This window comes from Eschrichtius robustus, chromosome 2 (genome assembly GCF_028021215.1).
Source record: "Eschrichtius robustus isolate mEscRob2 chromosome 2, mEscRob2.pri, whole genome shotgun sequence".
Taxonomy (NCBI): Eukaryota; Metazoa; Chordata; class Mammalia; order Artiodactyla; family Eschrichtiidae; genus Eschrichtius; species Eschrichtius robustus.
The window spans coordinates 47,563,713-47,583,412 of record NC_090825.1 but is presented as its reverse complement, the minus strand read 5'-3'; the positions used below and the strand labels follow the sequence as shown (position 1 = coordinate 47,583,412).

Here is a 19,700-nt window from a genome sequence, read left to right as displayed (position 1 = left end):
GAATCTGCCTGCCAATGCAGGGGACACGGGTTCGAGCCCTGGTCTGGGAAGATCCCACATGCCGTGGAGCAACTGGGCCCGTGAGCCACAATTACTGAGCCTGTGTGTCTGGAGCCTGTGCTCCGCAACAAGAGAGGCCGTGATAGCGAGAGGCCCGCGCATCGCAATGAGGAGTGGCCCCCACTTGCCGCAACTAGAGAAAGCCCTCGCACAGAAACGAAGACCCAACACAGCCATAAAAATAATAAATAAATAAATAAATCTTTAAAAAAAAAGAATTAGAAGGCTTAATATTATAAAGATAATGATTTTACCCAGTATGATCTATGGAATCAATGCATTTCTGATCAAAATCTTTGCAGAATTCTTTGGGGAAATTGACTAGGTAATTCTAATGTATAATATATATGGAAATGCAGAGGGACAAGGTGCTCCTGAAGAAGAATGAATCTTGAGGACTTCACCACCTGTAACCAAGACTTTACCATAAATTAATTACACTAATCAAGGCAGTGTGATATTGGTACAAGTGAAAATAAACACACACAGGGGAACAGGATAGAGAATCAAGAAACACACCCATAGCTGTGTAATGATTTGGTTTATGATAAAAATAACACTGCAGTGAATTGGGGAAAAGATAACCTTTTTCATAAATGGTGCTGGATAAACTAGGTATCCATATTTAAAAACTAGTTTTGACCCTTACCTCACACCAGACACAAAAGTCAATTTCAGGTGGCAAGTATAAATGTGAAAGATAAAATGATACAACTTAAAGATGAAAAAAGAAAATGTGTTTGTTGCTTATGACAGTTAAAGACACAAAAAATACAAACCAAAAAGGCAGAGATAGATAAATTGAGCTACATTAGAATTAGGAATCTCTAGTCATCAAAAAACACTATTACAAAAGTGTAAATGTAAGCCATGGAATGGGAGATGATATATCTGACATATGCATATGTTTGAAAAAGGACTGATGTACAGGTTATATAATCAACAAAAATTAAAACAGCCCTATAGAAAAATAGGCAAAACACTTGAATAGGCACTTCAAGAAAGAGGATATCCAAATAGCCAATAAATAAAAGTGTTCAACTCTATTAATTGTGCACCTGGATGTGTTATTTAAATACATAATGAGATACCTCTCTGTACCCTCCAGAATGGCCAAACTTAAAAGAGGTTGATGATAACAGTTACATATGTTGCTGATGAGATCACAAATTGGTACAGATATTTGGTATTGGCTGAACCCAAATATGTGCATATCCTCTGACCCAGCAGTTACACTTTTGGGTATATAAATGCATGTATATGTGTACTAAAGGATATTTGTAAGAATGTTCATAGCAGCACTGTTGATGATAACCAAAAACTGGAAACAACTCAAATGTCCATTAACAGCCAAATGAAATCTGGCAAATTTTACATTGGAGTACTCTCCTACAATGACAAGGGAACACTTCTGTATTAACAAAATGTATGAATCTTATATAATATTAGATAAAATAACCAAAAACTAAAGAGTGCCTAATATATAATTCCCTTTATAGGAGGTTCAAAAATAGACAAAACTAATCTAATGATGATAGAGGCCTATATGATGGTTATCTTTCTTGGTGAGATTTGTAAGGGGGTTCTAAGTAGCCTTCTGGGGTATTTGTAATGTTTGTAATGTTCTGTTTTTCAATACAGGTGGTCATTACTTTGTGAAAATTCACTTTGTGAAAATTAATTGAGCTGTACACTTATGATTTTTGTGTACTTTTCTGTATGTTACACTTCATTTAAAAGTATGGCTTTTAATTAAAATTTTTTAATTTAATTAATTAAAAATTAATAAGCCATACATTTACATTTTCTTTCCTTAACATTGGCTTCTATTAAAACTCTGACATCTTGGATTTAAATTTTCTTTAAAACATAAATGTTTTGCTAACTTAAAACAGTATTCCATGAGTTCATAATTCTGTTTGAAATAAATGTATGACAATATTTTATTGATAATAAATTTGAAAGCATTCAGTAAGAGACAGTTGTGCATCTGCTATGTATAAAGAAAAATAAGGAAGGCAAGATACTGTCCTTTTCTCCATCCTCTACTCCCATCATTAGTTTTTCCTATTAATGTATATATTAGGTACTTTTCATACCTTCATCTCAGTTTTCCATGAGCATGTTTTAATAGCTTGAGCGTGTGATGTGGCTTAGAGGAATGTCTTCTCTAGAGTCTTCTCTATTTAACTTTAAGGTGTAGAGCCGAGTGGAGATAATCCAGGAATTGAGCTATACATAGGTGGAATTCGGGAATGTGGTCTAAACTGAAAATATAGATTTGTGAGTCACTAGGATATAGGTGGCAGTTGAAGAGAGGAGTGCATAGAACAAAACCTTGAGGAAGGTTAATAGGACAGGAGAAGGAACAACAAAGCCTGCTGAAGACAATGAAAAGGCCTAGCCAGAGAGAATAAGAGGGAAATCAGGAGTATGTGATATAATGGAAGCCAGTGGAAGAGACTGTCTTAACGAAGGTAGAATAGTCAGCTGTGTTGAATGCTACTGACAGATTAGGTAAGATGAAGACTATATTTGGTGATAGAAGGTAATCAGTGGTATTGGCAGGGTGGTGAGAGCGGGAGTAGTGGAGATAAAAAATGTTTGCAGTGAGTTGAGAAATACATAAGAGATAAATTAGAGACAGCCAAAATTTGGATTTAAAGGGGGAGGAAGAAGATTAATTAGGAGGAATTTGGGTGAAAAGGATTTTGTTTTTTTGTCTTGGGGAGGGGAGTGCTGTTACAATGAAAGAGACTTGAACATGTTTTAGTGCTGATGGGAATGAGCCAGTAGGGAGAGAGCAGTTATACATTCTCGCGAGATAGAGGCAATAATGTATAGGGTGAGATTTCTGACAGTGCTGAAAGTGATCTGAACACAGGTGGGGAAATTAACTTTAAATATGAGGAAGGATCATTTTTTTCATGATAACAGGAATGAAGAAGGAAAAAAGATAAGCGGAAGCAAATGTGTTTATAAGTTTGTTGTTAAGACAATAAGGAAATTCTCATTGAATGGCTCCTATTTTCTCTTTGGAATGAAAGATCAGATCACCTGTAGTGATGAAGTGGCGATTTTTGTGGAGAGTGGAGAAGGTTTGAAATACCTGCAAATCTTATAGACAACGCTATTGAAATTGTAGGACCGGCAGTCAGTACTAAAGCCCAGTTGAGATGAATGATCTTTTATAGTGATACTAGTCTTCTCTATTATAAGATTTTCTTCACCTGGATAGGGCAGAGGTCAACTAACTGCGGCCCATAGGCCAAGTCTGGGCTCTGGGCCAAGGCTTCTCATGGACTCTTTGTAAAAAAAAAAAAGTGTTACTGTAACACAGACATGCTCATTTATTGTCTATGGCCACTTTGATGCTACAGTGATAGAAATGAGTAGTTGGTTCTCAAAGCCTACAATCTGACCCTTTACAGAAGAAGTTGGCTGACCTCTGGTGTAGTTAAACCTGGATATAGGTGCAGGCAGACATTTGGAGTCAGGTTGAGGTCTTGACAAATGCAATGATAACATCAAAGATATTGGCAGTTGAAGTATTGAAACTTGGAATCCAAGCTGAAGAAGGAAAAGAAGTGAAGAAAGGAACTGATGGGACTTCTGGGCTTTATTTGGGTGTCTTGTAGGTAGCTGCGTGGGGGGGGGGGGGAAGCTGAAATGATACAAAATTTGGTCATATATAACTGAAATAGGTGATTTTAAAGGAGAAGCAGTTCTAGGTGATGCGACTATCCTGGGTGTGGTAGCTGAGGTTGTATGGCACTGAGAGGCAGAGTACTGGCTACATCATCTGTGTAGATGCTGAAGTCCCCTAGAATGGAGCGGAAGGGAAGATGGTGAACCAAGTGGTTGTCTTGTCTTGATCTCTGGGATTTATTAGAGAAAAATAAATAAATTGCTAACAGTCAATTAAAAAATTGCTAACAGTGTGAAAATAAGTAAATAGAAAATTTGTTGCTTTTGTGATTATAATTAGAACTTACACTTATTTTAAATGTCTTTTGATTATCAGACTGCAGATGTATTTAATTTTGAAGAAACAGTTTATAGTCATCATATGTCTCCAGTTGCCACCAAGCACTGTTTGGTAGCAGGTTTGTACATATGTTGTTTTTTAACATATTGAAAACTTTCTCCCTTTTAGTATCTAGTTAGTTTTGATATAAACATTTTAACCCTGATGAAGATCACAATTCTTTAAAAAAAAAAAAAAAAAAACTTGTGTGTATTACTCTTTGTATTCAGTTTAACAGATATTGTACAAGTTGGGCACTGTGCTAGGTTTCAAAGTGGCTAGGATTCAAAGATTAAGAAAGCACATTTCTGTTCCCTTAGAGTTACTTTTTTTTTAATTTTTAACATCTTTATTGGAGTATAATTGCTTTACAATGGTGTGTTAGTTTCTGCTTTATAACAAAGTGAATAAGCTATACATATATCCCAATATCTCCTCCCTCTTGCGTCTCCCTCCCACCCTCCCTATCCCACCCCTCTAGGTGGTCACAAAGCACAGAGCTGATCTCCCTGTGCTATGCAGTTGCTTCCCGCTAGCTATCTGTTTTACATTTGGTAGTGTATATAAGTCCATGCCACTCTCTCACTTCGTCCCAGCTTACCCTTCCCCTCCCCATGTCCTCAAGTCCATTCTCTACATCTGTGTCTTTATTCCTGTCCTGCCCTTACGTTCTTCAGAACTTTTTTTTTTTTTTTTTAGATTCCATATATATGTGTTAACATACGGTATTTGTTTCTCTCTTTCTGACTTCCTTCACTCTGTATAACAGACTCTAGGTCCATCTGCCTCACTACAAATAACTCAATTTTGTTTCTTTTTATGGCTGAGTAATATTCCATTGTATATATGTGCCACATCTTCTTTATCCATTCATGTGTGGATGGACACTTAGGTTGCTTCCATGTCCTGGCTATTGTAAATACAGCTGCAGTGAACATTGTGGTACGTGAAAGAGTTACTTTTAAACCACCAAAGTTTCAAAGATTTTACGTGAACAAAATTTGGCAGCTTTTTCATTTTGACACAGTAAAACAAGGAAATGATTTCCTTTTCTCTAGAATGTGTGATTCAAATTAAACATCCATTTTTATGAAAGCACCTGCAACAAAAATTTTCATGTGTGAAGAAAAAAATGTTTTTCTGGTATCAGGTATCAGGTCCCTGTGATATTATTTCTGTGGCAGTTCATGAATCTCCTCACCTCCAGACATCAGTCAGCTGCTTCATCTTTAAAGAGTTTGGGCACTAACTTGTCTTTGAGGTCCACTCAGTCTGTGTCCAGAGTTTCTGTGAATCCGTTACTAGTGATTGGAAGTATATCATTAACATGGAAAAGCTAAGCTATTAAAATAAAATGAATTTTCCTAGTTATAAACATTAATAACTATTTAAAGTATGTTATTAGCATACATTTTTATATTTCTGCATGGATACAGTGAAAATGTCATGACTCATATGGTAGTTTCTTGTTTCCTTTAGGTGATGATTTATAGTAAAATTATCTTAAACTATTTTTTTTGTTTTGTTTTTATAGTTGGTACTAGAGGGCCCAAAGTACAACTTTGTGACTTAAAGTCTGGATCCTGTTCCCACATTCTACAGGGTATTTGAAACAACAACTACTCTGAGTAAACCATTCAACAAAATGAAACATTATTGACAATGTATTCTTTATAAGTGACATGACTGATGTATTTTGTGCTAGTTGTTAGAAGTCAACAGGGAAATAAAGATCCTTTTGTGCATTATTGTTATAAAACCAAACTATTGAAGAGACATTTTTATGTACAGTAGCCACAGGGGAAGCTCAAAGAATATAGAAAGTCTCACTCAAAACCTTGTATTATTTCTACATTGAAAAAAATGAACTACTTATGAAACTTATATCAGTACATTTGTCTCCATGAACATTTTTTAATATTGTTCTGGCTGAGTAAATGTTCTTAATATTTAGGTGCTTCTTTTCTCAATAAAAATATTTTAGAAAAAGGTATTGAAATAATACTTTGGTAAAGTTTTACTAGCTTAAATTATTTTTGCTACTTGTTTATTAGTATTAGATCGTCTAATTCTAAACAATGAAAAAATGGGATGTAATTCAGATATAATATTTTTATTCATCTCTAAGAAACACATATAAATATATCAGGAAAACTTGGTGAGATGGATAACATTTGTTTTACATTATCATGAATTTCTATGAATATAAGCTAGGTAGATGAAAATATATGATTTGAATAGTTTAGTTAGGTAGAAGTGAATTAAAATGCTGAAATCACTTATCCCATGAACTTATCACTTGTGCTTTCTAGATAAAAATTTTTATATAAATGCCTTTTACAATCATGAATTAAAATAATTTTTTTCTGTTATAACTTTCTGAAAACTTAGAGAACATTTTTATTCTTTAGAATGTTTATCTTGTATGGTGGTTTGTTGCAGGGATTTTGTTGTAGAGATAAGTAAGTAAGCTTGAGCTATATCACTTATTAATGGATAGACTTGCTAGGCTAACACCTGTATTTAAAAAGACAGACTCACTTGCTCTGACTGTTTTTTCCAAAGCAAACCCAGACCTTTTATAATAAAATAGCATTGTGAGAAATGCCCCATAGACTTCACATTAATATTTATATATAGATTATTATAAATGTGAAAAAAAATCATGATTGTATCAGTTTATTTTTAAGATTTAGTCTATGCTTTCTTCATAATCCGGCAAAATTAATTGCACTGTATCTTTTGATTTTTTTCAAATATTTTGCAAGTCATTTTATACAGTTGTTTTCCAGGTCACAGACAAGAAATATTGGCAGTTTCCTGGTCACCACGTTATGAGTATATCTTGGCAACTGCAAGGTAAAATGCAAATTATTTGGTTTTGAAGTTAATAATTAATGATAAGCATTTTGGAAAGACTGTTTTTATGTTAGATGCATAGTTAGTTGTTAAGTACGTCCTGGAAAATAAGATAATTGAGTTACAGATTTTAATTCGTATCACCAAAAGAAATCTTCTTTTGCATCATAATCTTAATCCTCACTATCTATCTTGAAGGTGCTCACTTTGTAAAACAGAGAAAACAACAGAATCTATGTAGCAATGCAAATCTACTAGTACTACCCATGAAACAACTGTGTTGTGTCATTTTTGCTTACAAAAGTTTAACACTCTGTCAATTTAAGAATAGTAGCATTTAATTCATTTTCTTTAACCCAAGATTATTTTGAATCTGATTCAGCACATTCATCCATTCATTGATTCAGTTTACTAACATTTAATGACTCCTATCATGTGCTGAGCATTGTGCTAGGGACACAGAGGTAACACAGGCGTAGTCCTTTCAGGAAGCTAATAGTCTAATGAGGGGGTATAGTCAGAAAAACCAGTGATTTCAGGACATCCTGAAAAATGCTTTAATAGAGATATGTCTCTGGTAGGTATAATATGGGAAAAAAGAACAAGAGCACTTAACTCTTTTTCTTTTTTTTTTTTTTAATTGAGGTATAGTTGTTTTACATTGTTGTGTTAAAAGCACTTAACAATTGAGGATCAAGGGGGTTGTGGGTTTTGTTTGCTGGAAGGAAGAGTCGTACATATTTAAATGCTGACGGAAAAGTATAGCTGGAGAAAAATTAGTGAAGATAAGAAATGAAGGGGGGCTTCCCTGGTGGCGCAGTGGTTGAGAATCTGCCTGCCAATGCAGGGGACACGGGTTCAAGCCCTGGTCTGGGAAGATCCCACATGCCGCGGAGCAACTAAGCCCGTGCACCACAACTACTGAGCCTGCGCGTCTGGAGCCTGTGCTCCACAACAGGAGAGGCCGCGATGGTGAGAGGCCCGCGCATCGCAATGAAGAGTGGCCCCCGCTTGCTGCAACTGGAGAAAGCCCTCGCACAGAAATGAAGACCCAACATAGCCGAAAATAAATGGGTAAATAAATAAATAAGTGAAATTCTTTAAAAAAAAAAAAAAAGAAAGAAATGAAGGGGGTACTTCCCCAGTGGCGCAGTGGTTAAGAATCTGCCTGCCAATGCAGGGGACACAGGTTTGAGCCCTGGTCTGGGAAGATCCCACATGCTGCGGAGCAACTAAGCCCATGCACCACAGCTACTGAGCCTGCACTCTAGAGCCCGTGAGCCACAACTCCTGAAGCCCGCACGCCACAACTACTGAAACCTGCGCACTCTAGGGCCCACGTGCCGCAACTGCTGAGCCTGCGTGCTGCAACTACTGAAGCCTGCGTGCCTAGAGCCTGTGCTCCACAACAAGAGAAGCCACCACAATGAGAAGCCCATGCACCATAACGAAGAGTAGACCCTGCTCGCCGCAACTAGAGAAAGCCCGCGTGCAGCAGAAAAGACCCGACGCAGCCATAAATAAATAAATAAACAACTAAATAAAAAATTTTTTTTAAAAAAGGAAGAAATGGAATAATTGGTACATCAGGACCTTGACTAGACAAGAGAGGATAATATCAAGGGTCCCAAAAGAAGGGGACACTGATTTGACACATGAAGGGCATCATGAGACTAAATGGAAGGAGGAGAAAGGCATGAATACAATTAAATTTGTGACTTTGGCAGAGAAGCTCAAGAAATGCGAACCCAGTGGCCTCTGTTGTTTTTTAGTGAGTAAAACTTGATGTCATCTATTGAAAATACTGGAATGGGATGCAATTTTCAGGGAAGGTAGTTAAAGATTTGGAATAACAGTTTTAATGAATGGAAGAGGGAGCTGATTAAGGGCACATAGGATTGCTGGTCAGTATTTTGTGCTCTATCGAAGGTGTAGCCCACAGCTGTACTAAGCCACAGAAATCAAAACTTTGAATGACACAGACTTAACAATTGTCTAAAAATTGTTCAAGTCACAGGTATAAGGAAAGAAATAAAATCACCAAAAGGCTTATAGGAAGGATCAAGGACCTAATGAGATAGAAACATGAGTGTTGATAAGAAAATTTAAAAACTGAAGGGACAGGAAGTAGTAATCAAATTTTGATATAGACATTTTAATAAAACTTTTTGCAGAAGAATTATTACAAAAACTACTTTTATTAGTCTTATAGAGAAATGTGTCTCAATTTTTGTAAAGCAGCCAGCTCTCCCTCTCTGTCACAGTTTATTCCCCAAAGAAGCTTCTGTTAATAGTTTGCAGAATGTGACATTGAAATTGATGATTTCTGAAGTAGAACAAAGTCTAGAATGTAGCCATAAGAAGGCTGGCCAAAGAGGTGTGAAGGTGAGGAGCTAGGCACTGCTTGTGGGTCCATGCTAGAGTCGATTTACATTGTTTGTTTCTAATTTGGTTTTCCTCAAATCAAGAGGGAAACTAAGAGGCTTTCAATTCTCAGAGTACCCCAGGAATTTGAATCAGTACCAGAATGGACCTAGTAATCAATGTTAGGAGTCAGATATGTCCATATCTAATCTGTTTCAGAAGAGACTTAAGTCCTCAGACTCCTCCCATTGCAGACCTATTCCCCAGCTGGAAAGAAAGAAAACCAAATTGAGAATGGGAAATGCTAACTTTTTGCCGACTATTCTAATTGGCTACGTTTGATGGTGATCTGTGAAAATAATCAAAGTTATGGGAAGAGATAAACCCTGTATAGATATTTTTTAAAAAGGTTGATAAATGAGAAATAAGCTTGTAGAATGCAGCGTAATGCTCTTTCTAATTAAAATGACCTGGATAAACCCAACAGGTTAGAATATTATTGAGGGCTTTGTGAGGATATGATAGCATCAGTTGAACTGATTTATATTTTCTTTAGTAGTATTTTAGAAGCTGAAATTGATATGTGATCATGGTTTTACCTTTTTTCGTTTCACTTGAAATAAAATGAAAATAAGTGTCGAATTTCTAGGAGACATTAAATTTATTTCTTGTATATCTGGCAAAGATTGATTTGAGTACAGGAAACCAAATAAAAATATTTTGTCCTTATGATTCACCTTATTCTCAATTTTTTTCATATAAAAAGAAAAAAGAAAAACCATATTCCTACCAAATGGATTCTTAAGCAAAGTGAAATTAGTTCACTGCTTGATTATCTAGGCAACATTTGAATAACAAACAGTAGAACAGATACAGTAACATATTTGCCAAGGAACAAAGCTCTAAGCCTGTCTAGTCTTTGGAGAGGAAGATGCTCATGTCATTAAAAACAACAGAAAAAACAGAAGAATTCCATCCTTGTGATTTACTTTTTTTTTTTTTCTATTTTTTCACTTTTTTGTGCTGCTATTGACTACTGAATATTTGCTGGAAAGGCAAAAGTACAACCATCCAAATGTACAGATACATTTGTGCTAATATACTGAGACCTCTGTATGCCATAATACTGGAAAGGTGGGTGAGGAGTACAGTCATTATCCTAGCTATATACGTTAATGTAACATTTATGTCTTCTCAGTGCTGACAGTAAAGCAAAATTATGGGATGTGAGGAGAGCATCAGGATGTTTGATTACTCTTGATCAGCATAATGGGAAAAAGTCACAAGCAGTTGAATCAGGTAATGAAAAACACATTAATATAGAAATATGGCATTGATAGTATTTTTATATTGAAATTTTTGAATTGAAACCAAATAATAAATGTATGTTGACAAATTGTAGATTTTATGTTTTTTTTAAAAAGGCATTCACAACAAATAAGTTTCTAAATTTATATCAACTAAATTATGGTTGTCTTTTTTTTTTTTTTTTTTACTGAGGATTCCAGTGAGCTTTAATTTATTTTTTCTTTTTTAAAATTTTTTTTTTATTTTTAACATCTTTATTGGAGTATAATTGCTTTACAATGGTGTGTTAGTTTCTGCTTTATAACAAAGTGAATCAGCTATACATATATCCCCATATCTCCTCCCTCTTGCGTCTCCCTTTCACCCTCCCTACTCCACCCCTCTAGGTGGTCACAAAGCATTGAGCTGATCTCCCTGTGCTATGCGGCTGCTTCCCACTAGCTATTTTACATTTGGTAGTATATATAAGTTATGGTTGTCTTTCTTTAAGATACAAGTAAGGGGGACTTCCCTGGTGGTCCAGTGGGTAAGAGTCTGTGCTCGCAATGCAGGGGGCCCAGGTTTGATCCCTGGTCAGGGAACTAGATCCCGCATGCTGTGTGGCGCAGCCTTTAAAAAAAAAAAAAAGAAAAAAACTAAAAGATGCAAGTAAGTATGGCATTTCTTCTGCCCCTGAATTTTTGAATGTAGAAACTTTTCTGGATTAACTTATTTTATTTTTTTCCTCACATGAGGCCAACTAATACAAATTCAGTGCCATTTAGGAAGTTACAATAAATTAAAGAAATGGTAATATTTTGTGTCCATTTTGTCACAAAATTTGCAAGTTGTGTTTAATTTGAGTCCACTGCAATCCAGGTGACAAAGTACTTCGATTGCATTTTTATAATAGAATTTAATTTCTGTGTAGGTTAAAATTCTGATTCAGAATTAAATTTGGACCAGAAATACATTAGGTTGAACTATGTAAAACCTATGATTGTTTTAATAATCTTGTAAATTAAATTAATCAGGTTATTGAGAATTATGCTTTCTCAAACCTGTTCATTTTGAAAGTAATATAAATTTTGATTGAGACTAGAACACTTCTTTAAGTGGCAAATACTAGTATTATTGATTTTTAATAGTCCATGGAATGATTTTTAGATTGAAAATGGAAATAGTATATAAGAAGTTTAATTTTCAATTTAAAATTTTAGTGGTAGGTTTATGCAGTTAAGTGAGTTTGATAGCACAGCTTACTCTCTGAAGAAAAATTATATTTGGCAGGATTTTCTCCCTTTGCTTTTCCTATTTTCCTCTGCTTTTATGGTTCTAATTTATATAGCTTATGTTCAAGTAATCCAAAGGGATGATTAATTTTAAATATAATCAACTTATATATTTTAGATAATTCAGATAGTTGTCCTTTAATATGTTTAAATAACTATATCATCAAGCATTAAGTGTGTGTTGAATTTATAAGAACAGATAAACTGAATTGTGTTTTTCATTGCAGCAAACACTGCTCATAATGGGAAAGTTAATGGCTTATGTTTTACAAGTGATGGGCTTCACCTCCTCACTGTTGGTACAGATAATCGAATGAGGCTCTGGAATAGTTCCAATGGAGAAAACACACTAGTAAGACATTTTAAGTACCTTGAATGTTTTGGATCTACATTAAAGAAGTGAATCTGTGACTTAACACTTGGTGTTTTTCTATAGATTTGACTTTGTTTCTTGCCTCTGAATCACAGCTTTCTTTATATAATATTTTTCCATTATGTGAACTAGTAATTCTCAATTCAGGACAACCCACCCCACCTCACCCCACCACATTCTCCCCACTTAGTGGAGAATCATTGCTCTACTGAGCCACTGGGTATAATGGGAGCGTGCCATCTCTCTCAAGTATATTGTAGAAGAATAAAAGATCGAGAACAACTGATATAAATTAAAGCTATAAAGTCAGTCAAATTTTATACTATATCTGACTTTTAAACAAAATCCAAAATGAGGGACTTCCCTGGTGGCGCAGTGGTTAAGAATCCACCTGCCAATGCAGGGGACATGGGTTCGATCCCTGGTCCAGGAAGATCCCACATGCCGTGGAGCAGCTAAGCCCATGAGCCACAACTACTGAGCCTGCGCTCTAGAGCCCGTGAGCCACAACTACTGAGCCTGCGTGCTGCAACTACTGAAGCCCGTGTGCCTAGAGCCCATGCTCCGCAACAAGAGAAGCCACCGCAGTGAGAAGCCCACGCACCACAACGAAGAGTAGCCCCCACTCAGCACAACTAAAGAAAGCCCGCATGCAGCAACGAAGACCCAATGCAGCCATCCATAAATAAATAAATAAATAAATAAATAAATAAATAAAATCCAAAATGAATGTTATAGTACCAAAACATACAGTAATTGGAATAGATGTGTTCTAAAAGTGCTAGATTCTTTTTTTTTTAATTGAAGTATAGTTGATTTACAATATTGTGTTACTTTCAGGTGTACAGCAAAGTGATTCAGTTATACATATGTATATGTATATATCTTTTTTTTCGATTCTTTTTCTTTATAGGTTATAACAAGATACTGAATATCGTTTCCTGGCTATACAGTAAATCCTTGTTGTTTATATATTTTATATATGGTAATGTGTATCTGTTAATACCATACAACTAATTTATCCCCTCACCTTCCCCTTTGGTAACCATGAGTTTGTTTTCTATGTCTGTGAGTCTGTTTCTGTTTTGTAAATAAGTTCATTTGTACTAGTTTTTAGATTCTGCCTGTAAATGATATCATATAATATTTGTCTTTCTCTGTCTGACTCACGTAACTTAGTATGATAATCTCTAGGTCCATCCATGTTGCTGCAAATGGCATTATTTAATTCTTTTTTATGGCTGAGTAATATTCCATTGTATATATATACTACATCTTCTTTATCCATTCATCTGTCGATGGACATTTAGGTTGCTTCTGTGTCTTGGCTATTGTAAATAGTGCCACCATGAACATTGGGTTGCATGTTTCTTTTCTTTTTTTAATTCTTTTTTATTTTTTTTTAATTTTTATTTATTTTATTTTTGGCTGCGTTGGGCCTTCATTGCTGCGTGGTCTTTCTCTAGTTGCGGCGAGCCGGGGCTACTCTTCGTTGCGGTGTGTGGGCTTCATATTGCAGTGGCTTCTCTTGTTGCAGAGCACGGGCTCTAGGCACACGGGCTTCAGTAGTTGCAGCATGCAGGCTCAGTAGTTGTGGCTCGCGGGCTCTAGAGCACAGGTTCTGTAGATGTGGCTCACGGGCTTAGTTGCTCCATAGCATGTAGGATCTTCCTGGCCAGAGCTCAAACCCATGTCCCCTGCATTAGCAGGCGGATTCTTAACCACTGCGCCACCAGGGAAGCCTGCATGTATCTTCTCTAATTAGAGTTTTCATCTTTTCCCGTTATATGCCCAGGAGTGGGATTGCTGGATCATATGGTAACTCTATTTTCAGTTTTTTAAGGAACCTCCATACTGTTTTCCATAGTGGCTGCACCAATTTACATTTCCACCAACAGTGTGGAAGGGTTCCCTTTTCTCCACACCCTCTCCATACAAGTGCTAGATTCTTATGTGGTAATTAATTTTTAGTCTTTTTAAAAATTTATGTTATAGTCCTTACCAGATGTACCTCTGGTTTAGTCACTTTCAGAATAAGTTACCAAAAGTTTATAATTTGGCAATAATACTAATAGCTAATATTTATTGAGAGCTTATGTGCCAGTTACTATGCTAATAAAAATTAACATTTAATATATGCGCCAAGTATACATGGTGTTGTTTAATCACCACATCAACACTATGAAGGTTGTTACTCTTATAACACCCATTTTACACATGAGGAAAATAAGACATAAAATTAGGTAACTTGCCTGAGTTTACATAGCTAGAAAGCAACAGAGTTTGACTCTAGATTCTACTCTTACTATAATGCTGATTATACCCAGACCCCTTAAAGCATTTATTAACTACCTTAAGGTTCATATTAATGTTAATCGTATTCCTTTCTTTAATCATCCTTTCTAGCTAATTCTCTCTTAGATATTCTAGGTATCACTTTTATTATTAAAAACTAACTTTAAGGTCAGAATTGTTTGTGCCAGATTACTTTAGGGTTTGCTAATCCCTCTTATTCTTTATGAAATGCTTCTCCATCATGTCTCATGCTAAAAACTCAGGCATTGCAAATTTTAATTTAGAATCTCCCACTCATTATATTGTACCATGTCCCTAATCAGGTCACACCTTCCTTTTTCTCATTTTATTCATTTGTTTAATAAGTATTTATTGAGTACTTCCTATTTTCCAGGCAGTATTATACAGCAATAGACAAAACATAGAAAAGTTCTATCCTTGTGGAGCTTACATTCCAGGGAGAGAAAGAAAGACATCCATCAGTCAATGAATGGATGGATGGGTGAATGGGTAAAATGTATATTCGGTGCAGTAAGTACTATAAAGAAAAGCAAAGCGAGGAAGGGAGCCTAGAAAATATTAAGAAGCTGGAGTTGATGTTTTACCTAGGGCAGTCAGGCTAGGTCTGACTCAGAAGATGACATTTGGCCTTAAGGAAATGAAGGAGTGAGCCATCCAACATCTGGGAGGGAGAGCATTCCAGGAAGAGGAAGGAAGAAAGTACAAAGACCCTGAGGCAGGAGCATGCTTGGGATACCCAAGGAGCGTGTATGTGGCTCTTGTGTTAGACTAAGCAAAGGGGAGAGTAATAGGAGATAAGCAACAGAAGGAACAGGATACCAGAGCTTACAGGCTTGTAGCCCTTGGTAAGGGCTTCGGCTTTTTCTGTGCGTGAGATAGAAAGCCACTCAAGGCTTTTGAGTGGAGAAGTGACAGGGTCATTTTGGAAAAGTAGGTTGACATGTGCATCAAAGGTGAATGTGATAGAAATAAATGGTATTGAGTACATACATAAATTGTTAATGTGATTTTATTCCATTTTTCTCTCCATCTTGAAGGTGGTGATACTCATAGTCTATGGATTTTTGCTAGTAAGCCCATATTTTGAATAGTGTGTTTAGAATGGATAATACATTTTAAAAAGGACTTGATCAAAGGAAAGGTCATTCACGCAAAAATACTAGAGTGGCCCAGAAACTCACCTACAAAGAACACTTAAAGGAATTGGGACATTGATCCCAGAAAAAGTAACTCTCAGGGGAAGCACAATGTATTCAAACACTTAAAGGGCTGTCAGACAGAATAGTAAGCAAATTTCAGTCCTGCCATTAGTAATTTGGGGATATTAGGCAATTTATTTAAGGTGAGATCATGAAGGACTATCATCAGAGTTTCAGTGTCTCCATCATGTAAATCAGGATTATTAGGTACCTAAACAGTAATAGTAAGGGCAAAATGGAAGTATGTAAAGAGTAGTACTGTACCTGCTAAATAATAGGCATATCATAAATGATAACTATTTTTATTGTATGGTGTGGCCTTATTGGTAGTACCCTTATAATTTAAGAAAAATGTGTAAGTACATGCTTCCAATATATGTATAATTATTTATAAATTATATACACGTACTGTTGTGGGTCTATATATTTTATTAAAGCTTAATTTCTTATTTTTTAGTTAAAAATGAAATAGAAATTCTCATATTTTCCCCTCATACCTTAATGGATCATCTTACAGACTCTTTGAGGTGCCAACTGCACTCTGGAAACCATTCCCTTAGAGTACAAAAAACTCTACCTACAGGGAAAATTCACAGAGAGACAGCTTTTGGCACAGCAACGAAATTTTAAAATAGCTATTCTGGTGTTTACTGTTATAGTTATTGGTGTTATCATTCACCCAGTCACCAATGGCTAGAAAGTGGGAGTCTATCCTTTATTCTCCCCTTCCCTTATCCCAGCTATTAAATCATTTACAAGTCCTCTTAATTGTTTCTTCATAATTTATTTCTTAGCTCTCTTCCCTTCCAGCCTCACTTTGGGCCCTCATGGTCTCTCTCTTTAATTACTCTAACGTCCGTCTAACTTTTCCCAAACTCATCTCCCAGTGAAAGTGTTTGCTCAGTAAACTTTCAGATTATGAAAACTGAATATTTTTGCCTGTTGTGCACAAGGCCTTCATAAGCTGTCCCTTCTAACTCACTAGCTTTATATCTTGCCACTTCCCCATTTTTTTCCCTGTCCTTAGCCATACTGAGCTACTTAAAGGTCTTTAAATATACGCTCTCTCACCCTTCATTCTTTGTGTCGACTGCTGCCTTTGCTTTAGAATACCGTCTTCTCTTTCCTGTCCTAGCTGCTTCTCAGCTTTCAAGATTCATTTCAGGCACAATCTCTTTTTAACTCCTCTAGTCTAGCTTACCTGCTTCCAGAGTACCCAGTGCTCACTTGTATTACAATAGATTGTGATCATCACTTAGTGGAATTAAAGAAAAATAATTCACCGCAGTGTGGCACGGTGCTTTTTGATTTAGTATAGTCTAGATTTCAGTTTCTGATTCTGTCACTTACTAGCCAAGAGATCTTGATCGAAATACTTAACCTTTCTAAGTGTTTTCTTTTTGTTTAATAATGCCACCTATCTCATAGTATTGTTTTGCATATTATATGAAATAATGCATGTAAAATATTTAGCACATTGTCTGATACTTACAGCAAATGTTAACACTTAGTAAACATTACCTGTCATTATTATTAATTATGCTGATAGTTGTTTGACAGTGAAATGGGCTGCCTTATGACGGAATCTTGGCATCACTGTAGGTATTTATTCAGTGACTAGATGTATATATTTCCTGGGACAATAAAAGGGATTCATAAGATAGGGAACTGTGTTTGCCATCATCCTATCCCACATCTATGAAATTTTCCTCCCCTATCAGAATCTCTTCAAAGACTGTACATACCACCTTTAAGACATCATAACCAAAAGTAGCCTGTTCTTCTTCAGTACTTTCATAATATATAGCATGATATTTGTCACATACTGCTTTTTATGGTAAGTGTTTATAGTCATAAAACGGGGAGCTTAGATAATCACCTAGCACAGTGTGTGACACTAAGCACTTAGTAATTGGTAGATCTCTCCTTTCCTTAATCTGTTACTAGAACTTCATTCCATAGGCATTGAAAAGGTATTGATAGTTTTGAGCCCACAGGTGATTTGATCACAGCAGTGATTTACCAAGATTAATAGGGCAGTAAGTTGCAAGATGGATTACAGGGGGAGCGCCTAAGGACAAAGACAAAAGTTAATTAGCTGGTTCAGTATTTATACCTCATTGATCACTTTCCAGTTCACATTTGGGAAGGAATGTGGTATAGTGGAAAGAAAATAGGTTTTGTAGGTAGGTGTTCTGATGTGTGAATAAGACCATCACATTCTAGCAGTTCATAATTTTTCCAGGAGGAACAGAGAATTGCTAGTTGAGATTTGTGTTTTTTCTCCACCCCACCTCCCCACCCCACAGTGTTATTCTACAAATTGTTGTACATGGAGGATCAAAAGACACAAATGAGGGAATGTTATTCTTTTAAATATATAGGAATTAATAAATCTAGGGACTCACTGAATACTTCTGTATCGTAAGTGTTTTCTTACGCATTATTTTATTTTTAAAAAAATATTTATTTATTTATTTGGTTGAACTGGGTCTTAGTTGTGGCAGGCAGACTCCTTAGTTGTGGCTCGCAGGCTCCTTAGTTGTGGCATGCAAACTCTTAGTTGCGGCGTGCCTGTGGGATCTAGTTCCCTGACCAGGGATTGAACCTGGGCCCCTTGCATTGAGAGCGTGGAGTCTTAACCACTGCGCCACCAGGCAAGTCCCTGCATTATTTCATTTTATTTTTCACAATAACTCTGGTAAATGATGTCATTTCCTTTTAACAGATTAGAAGAATGAAACTCAGAGATTAAATCATTCATTACTCATAAGAGGCAAAAAAAAAAAGAAAAGGAGAGGTGGAGTGGGTTTCAAAAACCCAAGTCTACTGATTATAAGTTTAATGTTTTAACATTTCACTGTACTGCTGCTGCATTGAGATAGTTGAACACATGTGCTCATTTCTGTCACATGTTAACCTCAAGGGTGGGTAAGCCGAATGTAGTATCCACAATTATCAGCATATATCCATTTGAGCCTCAGTGTTTGTTTACACACAGAAACACACACACACACACACACACACACACACTCCCACCCCACCCAACCTTTAGAAAAAGAGAAAAAGGCAAATCACTCACTGTCTGTTTAAACTCCAGTATTAGCCATAGTGAAGGGAGATATTGGTGATCTGCTTGCTCATAATTCTAAATGATTAGATACTGGTTTTACACTTACCCTAAGCTTATCTAAATTATCACCAGGAAGTAAACCTTTATCCCCAAGCTTCTCAGACTTTGATGGACCTACAGAACATCTAAGGATCTTGTTAAAATGAAGATTCTAGTTCAGTAGATTGGGATGGGGCCTAGAATTTGTTTCTAACTGCTCGGGTGATGCTGATGTTGTTGGTCTTGCATCTTTGACTTACAGGTGTAGAATTTTTGTTTTTGTCCCAAATATATAATTATTTATAAAAAGCTGCAATTGTAGTATACACAGTATTTGTGTTCTTTGCTTTTTTATACTTAGTTTTTACCCCTATTTTCTGCATAATTTTCATACTTATGATTTTTTAATTGCTATATAAACTGTAGAGTTAATATAACACTATTAGGAATTTACATCTATTCTCAGTTACTTTGCCATTCTAGATAGTGTGGAATTGAATTTCTCTCGGCATGTACCTTTTTGCTGTTTAATTATTTCCCTTAGATAAATTCCCAGTAGTAGTTACTAGGTCAAGGAATAAGAATATCTTTGTTGTTTAAAGGGTACAGAGTTTCAGTTTTGCAAGATGGAAAATGGATAGTGGTGACGGTTGCACAACAGTGTGAATATACTTAATGTAACTGAACTGTACACTTAAATTGTGGTTAAGATGGCAAATTTTATGTTATGTGTATTTTATCATAATTTAAAATGTTATAAATAAAAAGAAAGTTATCCTTCCTCCAAAAATATATATATATTATATATGTA

At 35.8% G+C, this 19,700-nt stretch overlaps 1 protein-coding gene across 2 annotated transcripts in view; it reads left to right on the top strand.

The window, feature by feature from the left end:
• Nucleotides 1–19,700, top strand: part of ERCC8 (ERCC excision repair 8, CSA ubiquitin ligase complex subunit) — a 78,933-nt gene that overhangs the window by 35,217 nt on the left and 24,016 nt on the right. For both annotated transcript variants that reach the window (XM_068535374.1, XM_068535375.1), the window contains 5 exons: nucleotides 4,085–4,166; nucleotides 5,622–5,690; nucleotides 6,880–6,946; nucleotides 10,509–10,609; nucleotides 12,117–12,241. In XM_068535374.1, coding sequence (XP_068391475.1) covers nucleotides 4,085–4,166; nucleotides 5,622–5,690; nucleotides 6,880–6,946; nucleotides 10,509–10,609; nucleotides 12,117–12,241 — 444 coding nt within the window. The remainder of the gene's footprint in view (nucleotides 1–4,084; nucleotides 4,167–5,621; nucleotides 5,691–6,879; nucleotides 6,947–10,508; nucleotides 10,610–12,116; nucleotides 12,242–19,700) is intronic.